The sequence below is a fragment of the Chenopodium quinoa genome, unplaced genomic scaffold, assembly GCF_001683475.1.
Source record: "Chenopodium quinoa cultivar QQ74 unplaced genomic scaffold, ASM168347v1, whole genome shotgun sequence".
Lineage (NCBI taxonomy): Eukaryota > Viridiplantae > Streptophyta > Magnoliopsida > Caryophyllales > Amaranthaceae > Chenopodium > Chenopodium quinoa.
In genome coordinates, this window is record NW_018742461.1 from 3,854,100 (window position 1) to 3,873,468 (window position 19,369).

At 39.0% G+C, this 19,369-nt stretch overlaps 1 protein-coding gene across 1 annotated transcript; it reads left to right on the forward strand.

The window, feature by feature from the left end:
• The first annotated feature begins 12,346 nt into the window (after positions 1–12,346).
• On the forward strand, positions 12,347–15,466 carry LOC110718829 (probable indole-3-acetic acid-amido synthetase GH3.1). Its single transcript, XM_021897745.1, has 3 exons — positions 12,347–13,156; positions 13,510–13,611; positions 13,782–15,466. The coding sequence occupies exons 1-3, from the start codon at positions 12,729–12,731 to the stop codon at positions 15,139–15,141; spliced, it is 1,890 nt and encodes a 629-aa protein (XP_021753437.1). The 5' UTR covers positions 12,347–12,728; the 3' UTR covers positions 15,142–15,466.
• The last annotated feature ends 3,903 nt before the right edge of the window (positions 15,467–19,369 follow it).

A 19,369-nucleotide genomic window follows, 5' to 3' on the forward strand; every position in this document is an offset into this window, starting at 1 on the left:
TGCATCAAAGAAGGATGCAGCTGAAGCCGAGTCCAGCAAGAAGAGTGCTGACCAGGCGGCAGCTGCTAATTTTGAAGATCTGCCCCCTTCTTAAGCTTTATGTCTTCTTTCCACGGCCTGCGTGCCGTTTGTTTGTATTTACCCGGCCAGGGGGCCGGGGCTCTGAATATTTTGCCGGTCTTTAATGACCGGCTTCTTTTTAATGAATTTTTTTGTTTTGCTTCAAATTTGTTCAAGTATTGAATTATTCTGATATCCAATTGTACACTATACCGACTGTTTTACATGGCCGATAGTTGCAGACAGGTACGGATAGTTAGTCACGCCGCCTATGCCCCTGGACGACTGGTTGTCTGTTTCCAGGCTAGACGATCAGTCGGCCATTTATCCAATCGGTATTCGAACCATTTTAAAGACTGGATCCCCTTTAGGCAGGCGGTCCTGTCATTTGTAAAATTAACCAAGTAGGAAAGTTGTTTCCTACTTGTCATGCTTTTAGGCTAGAGACTTTAGGCCGTCTAGGCCGACTGTTTCCCGCCATATTAAATCTAGTGTGAACAGGTGCTGTATGAACACCTTTTTAGTTTCATACTAAAATTTTTAAGGAGTGACCAAGTAAACATGATTGTTACCTAGTCGCCAAGTAACTGAGTAGTAGAGGTATCAAGCGGTGGGTATCGGTTGTTCCCCTTTATTCGCCAATGTTTGTTGGCTTTTAACTCATAGGTTGTTAACCTAGCAGGAGTAGTGGTTGAGAGCCCCTGTTTGCTAAAAACAGGCGGACGACTCATACCTTTTAGGCTCCATACTAAGTTTGAGAGAGTGACTATGAGTTAACTTTGGTGTTACTCAGTCGCCGTCACTCCTGCTTGAGTAGTAAAGGTACCAGGCGGCGGAGGCCGGCTGAACCTTTTGATTCGCCAATGTTTGTTGGCTATTAACTCAAGAGGTACCCCCTGCATTTATCCCAAGTAATACAGGCGGTCATCTGACTCAGATGCCAACTGCTACCACTGGTTTGGTTAGTGATAGAGTTATCCTTGTCTCAAAAACGGCTACGTAGTTGCCCTTGGGGGCAGTCGTATAGGTGCCGTGTAATTAGTTTATAGAGCAATGTTCCACCCAAAAGGGAGCTGCTCTCTGCGACGAATTTCATCCGGAGGGATGCCGCCGGACGCCTGCTATGATGTTGGGACAGGTCGTATTAGTTTAAAGATTGGATCAGTTGGCTTGGCGCCTGGACTGATCATTCGGCTTGTGGAATTGGTTAGTTCTTGGTGAACGTAGGTGCTAAGTAAGAGGAGGGTAGTCGATAAGAATAAAAATTAAACATGGAGAGTAGCCGACTGTTTGTCAGTAGGCATGCCCCTCTTAAGTAAAAATGAAAACTGAGTATGGAGAGTAGCCGACTGTTTGTTAGTAGGCGTGCCCCTCTTAGTACAAAATTGAATATTAAGTATGCAAACTTTTATTAAGTAGCCCTTGACTATTTATATCATTCAAAAGAAATATTTCTTAAGATTATCTGCATTCCAAGTTCGAGGCAACGGTTGGCCGTCTGGTGTTTCCAGACGGTAGGTACCGTCCCTGACCTCTTCACAGATTCGGTAGGGTCCTTCCCAGTTGGGAGTTAGTTTGCCAGACTCATTAGCCCTTCCAACTGCTTCCATTTTTCTAAGTACAAAGTCCCCCACTTTGAGTGGACGTCTGTGTACTTTTTTAATGTATGATCTAGTCATTCTCAGGCGGTAAATTTCATGGCGCAAGACAGCATTGCCCCTCCTTTCAGGAAGTGAGTCTAATGCCAGGCGCATGGCTTCCCAGTTTGCCTCTTCGTCATATAGCATTACTCGAAGAGTCGGCTCGTAGTGTTCAATTGGAAGAACAGCTTCCGCACCATAAGTTAGGAGGAATGGAGTTTCTCCAGTCGCCCCTTTTTCAGTCGTCCTAATGGCCCAGAGAACATGTGGTAATTCATCCGCCCATAGGCCGCCTGCTCGTTCAATCTTTTTCTTGAGACCGTCTGAGATGGTTTTATTAAAGGCTTCTACCTGGCCGTTTGCTTGTGGATGGCCGACTGATGCAAAGTGGTGTGCAATTCCTTGGTCACCCAACCAGCTTTTGAGAACAGGCGTCTCAAATTGGGGACCATTATCAAAAACCATAGACATGGGAACCCCGAACCGAGTGATGACATTTTTCCAGATGAATGAAATTACATCCTTCGTCTTGATTCCCTTTACAGCCCCCGCCTCCACCCATTTAGTGAAGTAGTCGACTGCAACAAGTATGTACCTCCTTCCGCCTGTAGCAGGCGTATAGGGACCCAGAATATTCATGCCCCACTTAGCAAACGGTAGTGGGCTATGAATGGTAGTGAGGTCAGTAGCCGGACGGTGAATTAGTTTGCCAAACCTTTGGCACTTGTCACATTTTTTCACCATCTCCATTTTTTCAATTGGAAGAACAGCTTCCGCACCATAAGTTAGGAGGAATGGAGTTTCTCCAGTCACCCTTTTTCAGTCGTCCTAATGGCCCAGAGAACATGTGGTAATTCATCCGCCCATAGGCCGCCTGCTCGTTCAATCTTTTTCTTGAGACCGTCTGAGATGATTTTATTAAAGGCTTCTACCTGGCCGTTTGCTTGTGGACGGCCGACAGATGCAAAGTAGTGTGCAATTCCTTGGTCACCCAACCAGCTTTTGAGAACAGGCGTCTCAAATTGGAGACCATTATCAAAAACCATAGACATGGGAACCCCGAACCGAGTGATGACATTTTTCCAAATGAATGAAATTACATCCTTCGTCTTGATTCCCTTTACAGCCTCCGCCTCTACCCATTTAGTGAAGTAGTCGACGGAAACAAGTATGTACCTCCTTCCGCCTGTAGCAGGCGTATATGGACCCAGAATATCCATGCCCCACTTAGCAAACGGTAGTGGGCTATGAATGGTAGTGAGGTCAGTAGCCGGACGGTGAATTAGCTTGCCAAACCTTTGGCACTTGTCACATTTTTTCACCATCTCCATTGCATTTGCTTCTAAAGTAGGCCAAAAGTAGCCCTGCCGCCTTGCCCGTTGAGCAAGCGTCCTACCGCCTATATGGGAAGCACAGTAACCAGAGTGAAGATCGTCTAGTATCTCTCGTCCCTTTTCTGGAGTAACACACTTTAAGAAGGGTTGAAGGTACCCCCTTTTGTGAAGTTCTCCCTTTATTATTTCAAAACTGGTTGCTCGTTTTTTCAGTGCTGCCGCCTATTGATGATCATCCGGCAGGGTACCGTTTGTCAGATATGCCCTGATTGGATCCATCCAGGTTGAGCTTCTGTCTAGGATTCCAATAGGGTCTTCCTCGATGCTTCTCTTCTCCATTACTTCCCAAAAAACAGTTCGAGGAGTATCACAGGAGGCAGATGATGCTAATTTTGACAGTGCATCCGCCTGGTTGTTTTCTGATCTCGGCACTTGGGTCAGATGGAAATCCTCAAGGGAGCCGACTTCTTGTCGGACCGCCTGTAAATACTTGATCATGGCCGGATGGGTTGCTTCGTATTCGCCATTGTACTGACTCACTATCAATTGTGAATCGGAACAGGCGTCTATTTTTCTTGCCCCTGTGGCCTTGCACATGCGGATTCCGGCTAGTAAAGCTTCATATTTTGCCTCATTGTTTGAGGCCTGAAAACTGAAGCGTAGAGCATACTCGTACCTGTCGCCCTCTGGCGACTGACATATGACGCCTGCTCCACAACCATTTGAAGTAGAGCTTCCGTCCACATATACCTTCCAGACTTGGTCTGTAACTTGAGAGTCAGGAGGACGAGTCATCTCAACAATAAAGTCAGCAAAGGCTTGCCCCTTCACTGCTTTTCTAGGCTCAAAAGTAACTTCGAGGCTCTGTATTTCTATGGCCCATTTGATCATTCGGCCTGACGACTCCATGATGGTCAGTGGCCGCTTGATAGGTTGGTCTATATACACGACGACTGCATGTGCCAAAAAGTAGGGCTTCAATTTTTTAACAGCCATGAAGAGTGCAAGACCAAATTTCTCCACTAAGGGATACCTCAACTCGGCATTTTTCAGTACATGACTGACAAAGTAGACCGGGAGCTGAAAGCCGTCTCTTTCAGCAAGGAGAACAGCGCTTAACGCATGATCAAAGACGGCCAGGTACATGTAGAGTACTTCTTTGGGCAAAGGGCTGACCAGCCTCGGCAAGGATTGCAAGTGAACTTTCAATTTCTGGAAGGCCGCCTCAGCATCCGGCCCCCATTCAAACCTTGCCTTTTTCTTAATTGCCTGGAAAAAGTATAGGCATTTGTCGCCTGATCGGCTTAGAAATCTTCCCAAGGTCGCCACACAACCTGTTAACTTCTGAACCTCTCGGATGGTACGAGGCGACTGCATGTCGATGACCGCCTGCACCTTCTCAGGGTTCGCCTCTATTCCTCTCTGATTGATAAGGAATCCGAGAAATTTCCCAGACTCAACTCCAAAGACACATTTCTTGGGATTGAGCATGACATGGTGCCGCCTGAGTGTGGCGAAAGTTTCTCGGAGGTCCGACAGATGATCTTTCTGAAGTTTAGACTTGACAATCATATCATCAATATATGCCTCGACATTTCTCCCAATCTGATCAAAGAACACAGTGTTTATCATTCGCTGGAAAGTGGCCGGGGCATTCTTAAGACCAAACGACATGACCGTGTAACAGTATAACCCCTGATCAGTGACGAAGGCCGTCTTCTCCTGATCTTTCTCCCATAAAGGAATTTGATGGAAACCAGAGTAGGCGTCCATAAAGCTCATCAAAGCATGGCCGGCTGTTGAGTCGACCAGGTTATCAATTTTAGGCAGAGGGTAACTGTCTTTGGGGCACGCCTTGTTTAAGTCTGTGTATTCTACACACATTTGCCAGGTGCCATTCGGCTTTTTAACAAGCACCACATTTGCAACCCAGTCTGGGAAGTAACATTGCCGAATGAACCCTGCATCAAGTAATTTTTTAACTTCGGCGGCTGCCGCCTGACTTCTTTCTTCGCCATGGTTCCGCTTCTTCTGTCGTACCGGCTTCTTTTTCGGATCCACGGCCAGTTTATGTACCGCCAGATCAGGACTAATGCCTGGCATTTCATGGACTTCGAATGCAAAGATGTCCTTGTATTCTTTCAATAGTTTGTGAAAGTCGTCACCCAGGTCCCTTAGAGCAGTCGTCTCAACCTTGATTGTTCTGTCAGGACGCGAGTCATCTAACATCAGGTCCGTATGCTCACCAGCTGGCTGAGGGCGGAATTCATCCGACCGCTCCTCTGCCAATGATTGCTATTTTCTGTCTTTTCTTGCGGCCCCTGTCTGGGATGCCTTTCTCTTCTTGCCGCCTGCTTCTTGAACAGGCGCACTCTCCTTGACATTGTCAAGGTCTATTTTTCCACCGCTCGACATAGTGGCCATAACAGTGGGCTTGACATCCGAGAGATAGCACTCTTGGGCCATCCTCTGATCTCCCCTTAGGGACCCGACTGTTCCATTATCCCTCTCAAACTTGAGCAACATAAGAGATGGGATTATAACAGCCTTGGAATTATTCAGGGTTGGTCGTCCCAGAATCATGTTGTAGGCCGAGAGTTCTTCTACTACCAGGAACCGGACTACCATGTGTCGTCCTTCCCCTTTTTCACCCAGGCGGATGGGTAAATCCACTCGTCCAACTGGGTGGACGACTCCTCCTCCAAACCCTACTAAAGGGTGGGATGCCGGATGTATGCAATCAGTCTGATATTTTAGTTTCGACAGACATTTGCTACTGATGAGATCTGAGGAGCTTCCGGTATCTATGAGGATTCGGCCAACTCTCTGTTTGGCCACTTTACATTCAATAATGATAGGGTCGTCATGCGGCCCTCTTACCCCTCCTAGATCTTCTTCAGTGATGACAATCTCAGGAAATGAATATTTGGAGGGCCGTTCTTGGTGAACGAAATTTACATCTAACCGTCTGATATTGTCTTTGTTGCCTCTAATAGTGGGGCCGCCTCCTGAGAAGCCGCCTGCAATGGTGTAGACGACTGCATCATCTGTATCGGAACTGTCGGCCTGTTGATTCTTTTTGGCCGACTGCTTTTTCGAGGAAGTGTTCCCCGTAGATTTCTTGACATAAGTGTCAAGATCACCTTGCTCAGCCAGGCGGTCCAGATACCGCATGAGACTGATGCATTCATTGGTGTGATGACCAACATCTTCATGATAATCACAGAATTTTTCTTGGTTCCGGTTGTTTGCAGAACCCTTCATGGGGACCGGCTTCTCAATTGAGATCCGTCCCTTGATTTCCTTTAGGATAAATTGGCTATCCTTGTTAAACGCATACTTTGGGGAGTATGGTTTGAATTCTTTTTTCTTTTTCTAGGCCGGCTGTTTAGAGGAATCAGCCGCCCAGACCTCTTTTCTCTTCTCGTCTTTGTTTGACGACTGTTTCTGTCGTCCTTCTCTTTTGTCGGACCTTCTCCCGTCTGACTGTTTTACCGTACTACAAAGATCAGTCGCCTGTATATAAGCTTCCGCTTCAATCAAGGCCTCTTGAAGAGTCGCCACCCTCTTTCGGACCAAATCAAATTTGAAGGTCGACCCGTCTTTGAGACCTCTGAAAAAGTCAGTATAGGCTACTTCATCCGGTAACCCTTGAATCTGTATTCTCATCAGGTTAAACTGCCTGATGTAAGAACGAAGCCCCTCCTTCTCGCCCTGCTGAATTGTTCCTAAATCAAGGGTCGTCTTCTTCGCAGGGATGTTCATGGCGAAGTTGGAGGTGAATAAGTAAGCAAGCGTCTTGAAGTTATTTACACAACCAGTCGGCAGGTTGCCGAACCATTGTTGTGCGATTCCTTTGAGAGTCGCTGGGAAACACTTGCACCAAGTGGGATCATCCAACCCTTGAAGGTACATCAGGTTGGTGAATGCCATCAGATGGTCTTCTGGGTTAGTAGTGCCGTCATAGGCGCCTACTAATACATTTTTCATTTTGGCCGGCTGAGCGGCTTCAGTAATTTCCTTGGAGAAGGCCGACGGCTGTTCACCAAGTCTAAGCAACCGTAGCTGCCAGTCCATAGGTTGGACATTTTTTGCTGCATGTCCACCAAACGGAGGTGGCTGTAAAAAATACTGTTGTTGCGGTACAAACGGTAAGTTTGGTACCGCCTGGTCGCTATGATAGCCGGACTGACGGGAGGTGCCGCCTGACTGACTCTCATGATACGACTGAGTATGCCTCATCGAGGTATTTCGCAGACTGTCTTGGAAGTTTGAAGTAGAGGCCGACTCTGACAATCGGTCACTCTTCTTCTGCTCTAGCAGTAGCCGAGCGTCTGTGTATGTTTTCCTCGACCCGTCCGCCTGAATATGACGAACAGGTTTCCTATTTCCTGGAGTAGGAAAACGGTATTTTGTGAAATCAAGGGCAGGTGGCTCCCACTTCCTAGATTTAGGATGAGGGGTCGCCTCTCGCCCTTGAACTGGCTTCCTCTTCCGTGAAGTGGAGGGTTTCTTAGCCGACTGCTCCTTGTCCAGAGTTGGCGGCTTCTTGTTGATCAACTCTTGAATTTCTCCCTTGAAGTCCCTCATGAAGGTCATGAGTTCGTTCCTTGTGATGGGAGCAGACCCATCAGTCGGCTGCTGCCGAACAGGCGGTGCGCCTGCTGGCTCGCTTCCTGTATGAAGATGTTCCCGTTCCCTCCTTTCGGTATGACGGGTACGTCGGGCCCTTAGGGTCCCGTCTGAAGCTGTGTTAGCTTCAACTTTAAATTCATTCTCAGTATCGTGGTCCGACCGAACTAGAGGGTCGTCCAGGGGACGTCTCTCTTCAGGAGCCGGTACAAACGTGGATGTCATCTCAGAAGTACTCTCCCCACAGACGGCGCCAAGATGTTTCGGGGTTTTCTGATGTCCTGCGGGAGAGTTACAATTCCGAGACTGGAACCGGGCGCCTGTACCTGCAAAACAAACGGATGCTCCGGATGATTGGAGATCCGCCTCCGACGGTCAAGTTAGTACTTGATTAAGGAGTAATTAATGCGGAAATTAAAGTGATTGGGTCTCTCTAGGTGAGAGAGTTTAATGTGTGTAATCTGCGTAATCTCCCTTAATGAGGATTAAGGGAGGTATTTATAACCTCGGGAAACGTGCCAATCTAGGTTTAGGTTAACCTTGGGCTGATTGGGCTTCCCACGGAAGTTGGGCCTAGGTGACCGGTTATCCCAGGTGTCATGGGAAGGACACGTGTCGTGTCGTAATTGGTCCATAGTGGACGGATCATTGCTTGACACGTGGCAGACTCTTATTGGCCCATGTGACGGACACATGGCGGAACCTGATTGGTCCACTTGTCAGATGGTGATTGGTGGGGAAAAATCCCCTAATCAAGTACCACCCCTCAAGACTTTAACTAGCTAAGTTAATTGATCATTACTTTTGAAGTATTAATGTCATAGGAACTTATACATTATTCATTCTTCTTTCTTTTCTTCAATGTTGGACAATTAATCCCAACTCACAAGTAACCAATTGATGTAGCTAGATTATCCTTAATGAAATTGTCCGAGAATCTTCATTATTGACGTGGACTTGAAAATTGACATTATCAATTGTCACTACAAGAATAACCTTTGGTTTGTGAATCCAAAGTATTGATACAATCAGTTTATATCTGTTTATTTGTAAGAATTATTATTATAATTACAAAAACCTACCCATATATTTATGTCCATACTATCCAACAAAAAGAAAAATCCACAGAAAAAAAAACATGAAAACATGCACAAATTTATAAAAATGAAAATGGAATCAAATAATTGGCCCCAATCAGTGTTCAAACAAGATACTAGATATATATAGATATAAATAGGGCACTTATAAATCATCAAGAAACATGATTGCATCATTTGCGTTACGACAAATGTTTATATTTTTGTCCCAAATTAAAGTCTTTCCGTATTTTTGAGGAATTAATTATATTAAATACTAAATATTTATATACTTGTCTTATCAAACATAAGAATCCTTTGTATAGCTTAGGGACAAGGGCTAACAACTTCTGATTAGAGCCAGAGAGCGACAAGCAGCTCAGACCTCTTTCTACAAGATACGGAACCAACTGTTTTTTGTTCTTCATTTTTAATTTTAACTGGTACACCTTTATTTATACCATGGTTCTAAATTATACCTCCTCCTTCAAAATCACTAGAGTATGGAATAACTTTTGTTTGTAAGGTTTCACATAAAGATTAAGGAATCTTGCACGTGAAATATATTGGCGGAATCAGAAAATTAATTTAGAGTAACATAATTTAAGGGGACCAAGTAAAACATTTTACCTATTTAATTTCTAACTTTTCTTCTTCGATTATATATTCAAAACATAGGGTTCAAGGTTTTTGTCGTAAGTTCATCCTCTATCTTTTGCCCTTATGTGAATAGACAAATCGAAAGCGATACATCAAAGAAAACAAATATAATTAGAAAAAAATGTTAAAATTGTGAGGGGAAAAAAAAAGTTGAACTCAGTATTATAAGGTAGACAAAATAAATAGTAATATATACGAGAAAATAGGTAAAAATGAAAAACAAAAGGAGATATTTTGAAATAAAGGGGATAATTTATATTATTCCATACATATAAAATATGCAGTAAGTTATAAATGGTTGAAATTTGCTAGACTCAACCTTTATTTCTTGTTGTTACATCTTACATATTGAGTATTACTTGTTGTTACAAGTATTTTGGCAGGGCGATTATTACACATTATTTCTAACAAGGCTATGAAAAGAAACATAAAAGTATTAATTAAGTATTTTTTAGGATCCAAAAGTATTCTAGCAAATTAAGAATAACACTTTTTTTTTCCATTATTACTAAATAAATACTTTGACAAATTAAGGACAAAAAGGTAACATGCTTTGCCTTTTAGAATTAAATAAATATACAAGTACTATTTGAAAGATATGTACTACATATTACTCCCTCCGTCCCTTAATTTTTGCCCCTTTGCAAAAATATGGGTCAAACTTTTAAAATTTTGACCATGAATTCTCGTTAATCTATAAGTGATAATATATTCATGTGGGATTTAATTAAAACTGTCTCATTATATAATTTATTAATATCAAATTTTTATAATTTTTACGCATATAAAAATAGAGATATATACGTTTAAAAATGTATCTTAGAGACCGTAAAAAGTCAAATAGGACAAAAAATAAAGAATAGAGAGAGTAAGATACTAATTTCCATGAACACTTGAAAGTGATAATATAAATATTCATTAATGTATGTACCACGTAGCATTTATTTATAAACAAAAGAAAACGCAATATGCTTATCTTTGTCTCATCTGGTTGCAGCAGTCCAACAGCACTACCTCAGTCCACTACAGCACCTAATACTTCAATACCAGTACATAATTTTCAAAGATTATAAAAGATAATTTAAAAAATTGATCATAATATAAAACATGCTAACGTTGGATTATTAAGCTTGTTTGTCCCATCAAACTGATCAATCAATTAACTAATTATAGTTTAAGACGTGCTCCTGTTTACTAAAACTTGTACAGTATACATCAATCGTCTTGTTAGTACTTTTTATAACTTATCTTATACGAGGTATGCAGTATGTAGCTAATATTAGTTTATATGGAACTAAGGGTTAATCGTGTTGTTGTGAACTTGTGATTTACATTATCTTCATAGAAAAGGTGATATGAACTTTATGGAGTTTGTTCACATGCATTTTAATATCTAAGTTAGTAAAAAAATTTAAGGTGCTAAATATTACGGCACATGTAATAATTATAGGTGTGTTAATTGAATTTGAATGTTACGGAGTATAAAAATTATGATTAAGATTATCATCCATTATATGTTTACTTTGATTAACTATGCTAAGTAATTAAAAATTGAACAATCTAGGTAAATAATAATGCTAACTCTCATCATTATGAAAATTGTATAAAAAAAAATCTTTATTATGCATCAATTTCTAAATGAGAAAAAGACTTACAAAGTTCATGTTGATCTCCTACAAAGTATTTTGTTATAATAACACAAAATTATTTACCCCTTTTTTGGAGGGGACTAGCAAACTAACAACTTGCTATTATAATTTTTATGAGTGATACCAAATTGTTAGGCCAGTATCTAGGCCACTAACTAGTTCTACGGAGTGCTATAAATAGTAGGTACTACGTGTATTCATATGAAAAAATTGCAATATTAGTAAAGGTTTTTTACCATGTTAGTACGAGTATTAGAAAAAAAGTTCGTTTAAAATTAAAATAAACAAAAATTTTAGTCCACTTAATAAGAAACCGACCAAAATTTTGAACTTTGACAATATTTTTATAAAAAAATACGGAGTAGAACTAAATTATCCTCCGTATCATTTTTCATTTCATAGAACATATCTCTCACATTTTTTTTTTTGATGTTGGAGCTTATTAGTAAGGGGGGAAAAGGTTTAGACGTAACTTGCTATACTCCAATAAAAAGATTAAAAGGTTGATTATTTAATATAAACTATCATTATATTACACGAAATATAAATACCTTATTATAAGTTCCAAACCAATCGAAAGGCAACAAATACTTCATAATACTACTTTAACATTTGACAAACAAATAGTGGAACCTAAGTACTAAAACGACACTATGTCCAAATGAACTTATAAAAGGACCTATTTGCTTCATATTTTAACCGATTTGCTTTGATATTTCAAATGATAAAATAATGTAAAGTTTTGACTGATAGACTTTAAAAATTAATACTTGATCTATACTTAAAACTGAATTTTATTTTCGTTACAATTTATTAAACACATGAACTATCTAGGCCAACCAAATTCAAAACAATGACTTGAAATTAAATTTTATATATGAAACTCTTTCCGTCCCTTTATTAAATGCCTGTTTTCTTAATTGAATGTCTCAAAATTAAATGTCTATTTCTATATTTGTTTCATATATAATTATTTACATAGATGACCAAAACCGAGTATAATTTAGTTACCTTATAAACCATCCAAAAAAAAAAAAAAAACCGATAACCCCAAACTTTCCAATAAAATTCTCCCCCCCCCCCATACCATGTTGTCTCATCAAACATGTATCACCACACGTGAGGGGTACACCAAGGGAGTTATTATTATTATTATTATTATTAATAATAAGATGATAATAACAACTCTTTTTCAGTTTTTCTCTTTCTTTCGTAAACTACAGTTGAATTTGCCGAGTTCTCCCGTCTTCCCGTCTTTATCTCCGTCCAACACCTGCACCCTCAAACCAGCCGTGCGCTTCGGTGACGCGTTTTATTTATTTTCATTTCTCTTTTTACTTTATATAATAAAACAAAATTTACAGGCTGTACTATGCTGACATGGCAGTCACCTAACCCCACATGCTCACCTCCTCTTGACTACTTCCACGTGTCCGGGCCCCCACTTTGTCCCCCTTTTCACCCTACACTCTCGCTTTCCTCGACCCCTCTATTGCTCCTCTCACCTTCCTTCTCACCTCCCTTTTGTCCCTCCTTTTTTCTCTCTCCTACGTGGCATCTTACGTGTCCATATAACAATATTTTTTTCCCTATATATACCTTCATTTCTCTTCCCTCCTCTCCTCAACCAAAAATAAATTCTCCTCTTCCTTTTTTTATACTAACTAATAATAACGTATGCACAAAAATCTCTCCATTTATTTTAACTTCTCCTTTGTAAAGCTTAACCTCTACAAAAACACCTTTTACAAATTTAAACAATTGCATCTTTTAGCTAATACCAAAATGGCTGTTGATTCTGTTTTGTCTTCCCCTCTCGGCCCGCCCGTTTGCGAAAAGGACGCTAAGGCTCTTCAGTTCATTGAGGATATGACTCGAAACGCCGATATCATACAAGAGAAGGTGTTGGGTGAGATCCTCACCCGTAACGCTAACACCGAGTATCTTAAGCGTTTTAAGCTCAATGGTGCTAATGATAGGGAGACTTTTAAGACTAAACTCCCTATGGTTACTTATGAGGATCTTCAACCTGAAATTCAACGTATCGCCAATGGCGATCGTTCCCCTATCCTTTCTGCTCACCCCATCTCCGAGTTCCTCACTAGGTACATTTTATTTCACTCCCACCACGTACATACATACACTTTTATTTTTGACATAATAATGTGACCACATACATCAACTAAAATGTTACTCTTGTTAATGTACAAGTACTATGTTACACACTTACACATTTTGATTTAGTCAATTTGGGGTTAGGTCATAATTTGTAACATCTTAACAGTATATATCATGTGGGTAATTCAATAAAAAGTGGTTATTATACGTGTTTAAGACACTGAGACACGTTAATAATAATTATGACTTTTTTACGTTTTTTATTTGATGTACATTAAAAAGACGTGAATATGTGATTAATTGAAGAGTGAACTAAATATATTAGTAATTTATTTTGCAGTTCGGGCACATCAGCTGGAGAAAGGAAATTGATGCCAACAATCAAGGAAGAATTAGATCGCCGTCAACTACTCTACAGCCTTCTAATGCCTGTCATGAATCTGTAAGTTACCATTAATTGTTCCTCAAGATATATACTTATTTTTTTTATCATATAATTAAATTTTGACTTCAATACCTTTGGTATTTGTACCTAATAATTTATGTTGCAATCATATTTATATTATTGGGATCGCAGAAACTGACTCAACTATAATTCCACGCACGTGACAGGTATGTGCCAGGACTTGACAAAGGAAAAGGACTTTACTTCTTATTTGTGAAATCGGAGACCGAGACTCCGGGCGGGCTTTTGGCCCGACCCGTTCTCACTAGCTACTACAAGAGTGAGCATTTCAAGACCCGTCCTTACGACCCGTATATGGTGTATACTAGCCCGAATGAGGCGATTCTATGCTCGGATTCTTACCAGAGCATGTACTCACAGATGTTGTGTGGAATGTACGAGCGCAAGTCTGTTCTACGTCTAGGGGCGGTATTTGCCTCGGGTCTACTCCGGGCCATCCGTTTCCTCCAGCTCAACTGGAGGCAGCTAGCTGAGGATATCCGGGACGGGAGCCTTAATTCAAAGGTTACTGACCCGGGTATCCGATCAGCAATGGGTCGGGTTATGAAGCCCGACCCGGAGTTGGCGGATTTTATTGTGGCGGAGTGTGAGAAGGATCAATGGGAAGGAATCATCACCCGAATATGGCCCAATACGAAGTACCTTGATGTGATAGTTACCGGGGCAATGGCCCAGTACATTCCCACTTTGGATTTTTACAGTGGTGGTTTACCGTGTGCATGTACTATGTATGCGTCATCCGAATGTTACTTTGGGTTAAACTTAAACCCTATGTGTAAACCATCGGAGGTTTCCTACACCATCATGCCTAACATGGCCTACTTCGAGTTCCTCCCACTCGACTCGGCCCGTGACTCCGACCCACAACTCGTTGACCTAGTCGATGTCGAGGTGGGAAAAGAGTATGAGCTCGTGATCACCACATACGCCGGTCTGTACCGCTACAGAGTAGGTGACATCCTCAGAGTCACCGGCATCCACAACTCGGCCCCTCAGTTCCATTTCGTAAGACGTAAGAACGTACTCCTAAGCATTGACGCGGACAAAACAGACGAGTCCGAGTTACAAAGAGCAGTAGACAGTGCCACACAACTACTCAAAGACTACAACACAAGTGTAGTAGAGTACACGAGTTACGCTGACACAACAACCATCCCAGGTCACTACGTGATCTACTGGGAGTTACTAGTAAAAGACTCGGGGAACTCGCCCCCGAGTCATGTACTAAACGAATGTTGCCTATCGATGGAGGAGTCTCTTAACTCGGTGTACCGACAAGGCCGAGTTGCGGATAACTCAATAGGGGCGTTGGAAATACGGGTTGTTAAAAGTGGTACGTTTGAGGAACTTATGGACTATGCAATCTCACGTGGTGCGTCAATAAATCAGTACAAAGTGCCAAGATGTGTGAATTTTACGCCAATTATGGAGTTACTTGACTCACGAGTTGTATCGGCGCATTTTAGCCCGAGATTACCTCATTGGACTCCAGAGCGCCGTAGGTGAATAATGCACCTTCAAGCAAAAATAGATCTTAGGATTTTTTTTCCCTTTTTTTTAACTTCTGCTTCCCCTTTGTTTTCTGGACAGTTTTTTTTACCTCTTTTTTTTGGGGTAATTAACCTTTTGGGTGGGTAATTAGTTTGGTTTAGGGAGCTTGGGAAGTTTGTGGTAAAAAAAACGTGTAAGCTTTGTTAAATTAACCTTCTCTTTTGGTAAAAAAAAAAAAGGAGTGTTGTTGGCCTTTAGAAAAGGCTTTGTAATCTAAAGTAATTTTCTTGTTTGCCTTTTGGACAATCAGTATCTAATTGTAACTTGCTTTAATGTTCCATTTGTTTTTGCTTTTTTCCTTGTACATACATTGTATTTGATAGCGGTTTTACTGTTGAGTATCATGTGGCATTGAAAAAAATTACCAAGTAAGCTTAGTGAAAATGGTGGAAAACCCACATATTCGGCTTTTATCATCATCATCTACTTGTGCTTAACATTAAATGGCTAGGGGTTTCATTTTAAAGCGTTTACGCGTGTAATTGTAATAATTGACCTGTAAGATGTACTGATACTTAATGTCTTTATCCTTACAAAATTATAAGAGAAATAAAATACTCCGTATTATTGAGGGGTGAAGTGGTGGTGAAGATGTGCATTTGTCATATTAATTTTTAAGCATGTAAAAAGGTTAGGAAAACACTTTGTTTTCTAGGAGGGAATCTCACATCTGATAAGTCAAACAAATTGTCCCCAACAATAATGTTTTTTCCCCCCTAACCTCCTTACATTGATACACGAGCTCAGGAGAATCTAGCTCAAATGAAAATGACAACAAATATTTATAAAGTTGAATATGACAAATAGGAAAAATCCATATGGCTGATATGGGATTAAAGGGGATATAAACAATTATATTAAAGCCTATTTAAGAATTTATTCAAATACTTGTAAAATTTAACACATCTCTAGTGTTAAATATATTGTATATAGTTAGTCAAAGGGAATAATTAGTTCCCAAATTAATAGCCTAGATTTATGCATATAGTTAGACGTATAATATGTATATATTGCGAATATGGTTAATGATAATGATCAAGGATTATAATCTTTCATCTAGTAAACGGGAAAATTTTGGCTCAACGTAACAAAGAACACATAGAGTGAGGGGGGGCTAGAATTAAAAGGGTCCTTTTCAACTGAAATTTATTTTATTTACTGTAAATATTTTAGCATTGAGCCGTTGAACGTAATTAATATAAAGTAAAAATGATTGGAATATATAGTTTGATTATCTCTAGTGCTTGGGTGTTTAATTTTGGTCATGTCATGTTCAATTTATTTTTACTTATTTTACATAAAATAAGTTTAGCTAACTTTAGCTTCTTTTCAGATATTATTGAGCCGTTAGTCTTTTTTCTTCTATTTTTTCATGCTTGAGTAACACGAATAATATATCTAGATACAAAATTATTTTCTTTATATATAATAAGGACTAAAGAGCTTAATTAATAACTACGGAGTACCATTAGATGGAGTACATGATTGCGAGTCTTACGACATGATTTGATGGTTTAATGAACCAAAGTAGTTTTTACTAAAGTATGTTGCCATTTCTGCTCACCTTCAACGACAAATAGTCAAAATTAATGGTACTATTACTCTTAATATGATACAACTTTAACATGACATTATTATGTAACACACTAAAAAATTTGTATATGGCGGCTAACTTGTAAAAGTTTGAATATACTGTACTCAAATCAATTAGTGCACAACGTCGGCCATCTTAAAATTGGAAATTTAGAATGGATAATAATAATTATTATGAAATGTTGATGAGAAATATCAGATCATATTTGCATAATTGATCTTTTGGCTTTCCATAAAAACATTCAGTTTTGTGGCTTAGCTTGTCATTCACAATCAAATCTGTTCCCTTTACTTTCATTAAGTAATGATAATAATGTACCTAATTACTATGATGAATCAATTGAAAATTTATGTTTGATTTGATCAACATATTAAAGGTATGCTGGTAGTTTAGTTGATGTGATTGACTCATATCTATAACTTTCTTAAGGCCTCCATATCTACAACCAACAATGGAGGCCAGTGCTTTTGAGAAAAACAAAGGATGGAAAAGATGGGTGCGACCATTTGACTTCTCGATTTCCAAGTACATACACATAAATATTTTCAATTTCTAGATTATTATAAAAGAAATACTTATACAAGTATTCACTATTAGATTGTGGATTAACAAATGAATTTAAGTTAATGTCAACCATCACGTCTTTTTTACATGTCACTTTAAACTTTTTAAGTCCTAGTAGAAATCGAAATATGAACTATCGATTTTATTCAAATTGATTGAACTAACCCTAAATTGGGTTTGAGTATATATTTGTGGATTTTAAACTTTTCTAATTTAAAAAGTGGGTCAATAGATGATCCATTGTGCCAACTACTTTTGTTGTTTGGTATATTAGTTGATTATTATTGAAAGCAACTAGTACATATATCATACCTTATTATATATTAGCAAATTAAAAAAAAATCAATTATATAATAATAAAAAAAAATTATATTCAATGTTTACCCGTTAGGAGGATTAGTAATCATAATTACTCTCTCTGTCTCTAAAAGCTATTCGTATTTTGTGAGACCATCACTATCCAAATATTAAAAAAAAAAAAATTTAAGGACGAAGTGAGCATAATATACTTTAAGATTATTTGATTCAAATCTGACTAAACCGCAATCCGTACCCATTTGACATTTCCAAGTATCACCATCCAATATACCACCAAGAACATGGGAAGATGGGATTGGACCGTTATCTTATCCTTAAAATGATAAGATCAACCACGAGTCTGGTAGTTGAGAACTTCCTTACTTAGGCATTAACTTACTCAAATCAATATTCCCAAGATAATTAGCGCATAAACAATACGGAGCAATGATCAATATTAATGTGATTAGGAAGTAAGCCGAAAATAGCTAGTCAAAGGCATAGAATTAATTAACCCAAGTTCTTTTTTTCTATGTTTTTTTAAAGCAAAAGATCGATAAGTACTATTAAAAGTAAATTAAGGTCCGTCAGGATGATAAAACCTAACCCAAATTCCTTTTAATGGCCAAAACAACAATGAATTGTAGTTAATTTTTGCTTGTTCTTGTTATAGCATTGTCTACACTAATATTGAGTAGTCAGTCCATCACATGCAATTGATCCAACAAACTATTATGAGTACTTTTCACGCCTCTTTTACATCGTATGAGGTTAAATCCCCCATTTTCCTGCCTAATTGCTCTTTCAAGCTACTACATGAAAACTTAAATTTAGGATTTTAGTTTGCTATTGTAATGTTAATTCGCAATTGGTTAGGCATAGGGAACGGTATTATGACATGAATTATGGATATACATTAATCATACTTAATGGTGGAGTACTACTTAATTGTACTATAAAGTTCTAATTGAACATTACGAGATGACCTTACAATGTGAATTCACATGGTTAGTTTTAGTACGAAATTTTAAATCACTCTACAATATAGTCCTCCTCCACACATCATGTCTTTGGAGAAAAAATAGTATATATATTCACATGTAATTACTTAATTATGAGTATAAAGGTAAACTAAGTAAATTAAAATTAGGTATTATAATGGCGGATTCAAACTTTGATAGTTGAATTATAAATAGAAGAAAGTAATGACAATATGTTAATTTTACAAATTTCATGATTAAATGGGCTGAAAGTTGCAACTTGTGTAATGGCCTAATTGAATACAAATGTACAAAACTACGGAGTGCTACAATGCCCAATTTGAAAGTTTCAATAGGCTAACATAGGCAATCATGCCATGTTGGAATGTTAAATGGACTGACACAAAAACAAGTAAACGAGGAGAATATAAGACGCTTCCTCAAAATTCTAATCATTTTTATGGTCGTTATTCATTTTAGTCATTAATCCAATAGCATTTTACATAATAATTCTATATTTACATAATAATCGTGAAAAAATATAGTCAAAGCTTGAAAAATTTGTGTGTTGAAAAAATGGAGAAAATAGACACACCAAAGAGGGATCCAATGAATCAAACGTGTAGCATTGATAAGTCATACTTTAGTCAACGCTAGTTTTATTTTCCTATGTAAAACTTTCACACATTAGTTTTAATTTCTCAGAGCCCATATTGTTCACATTATTCCAAGATTTTTATTATTTTTT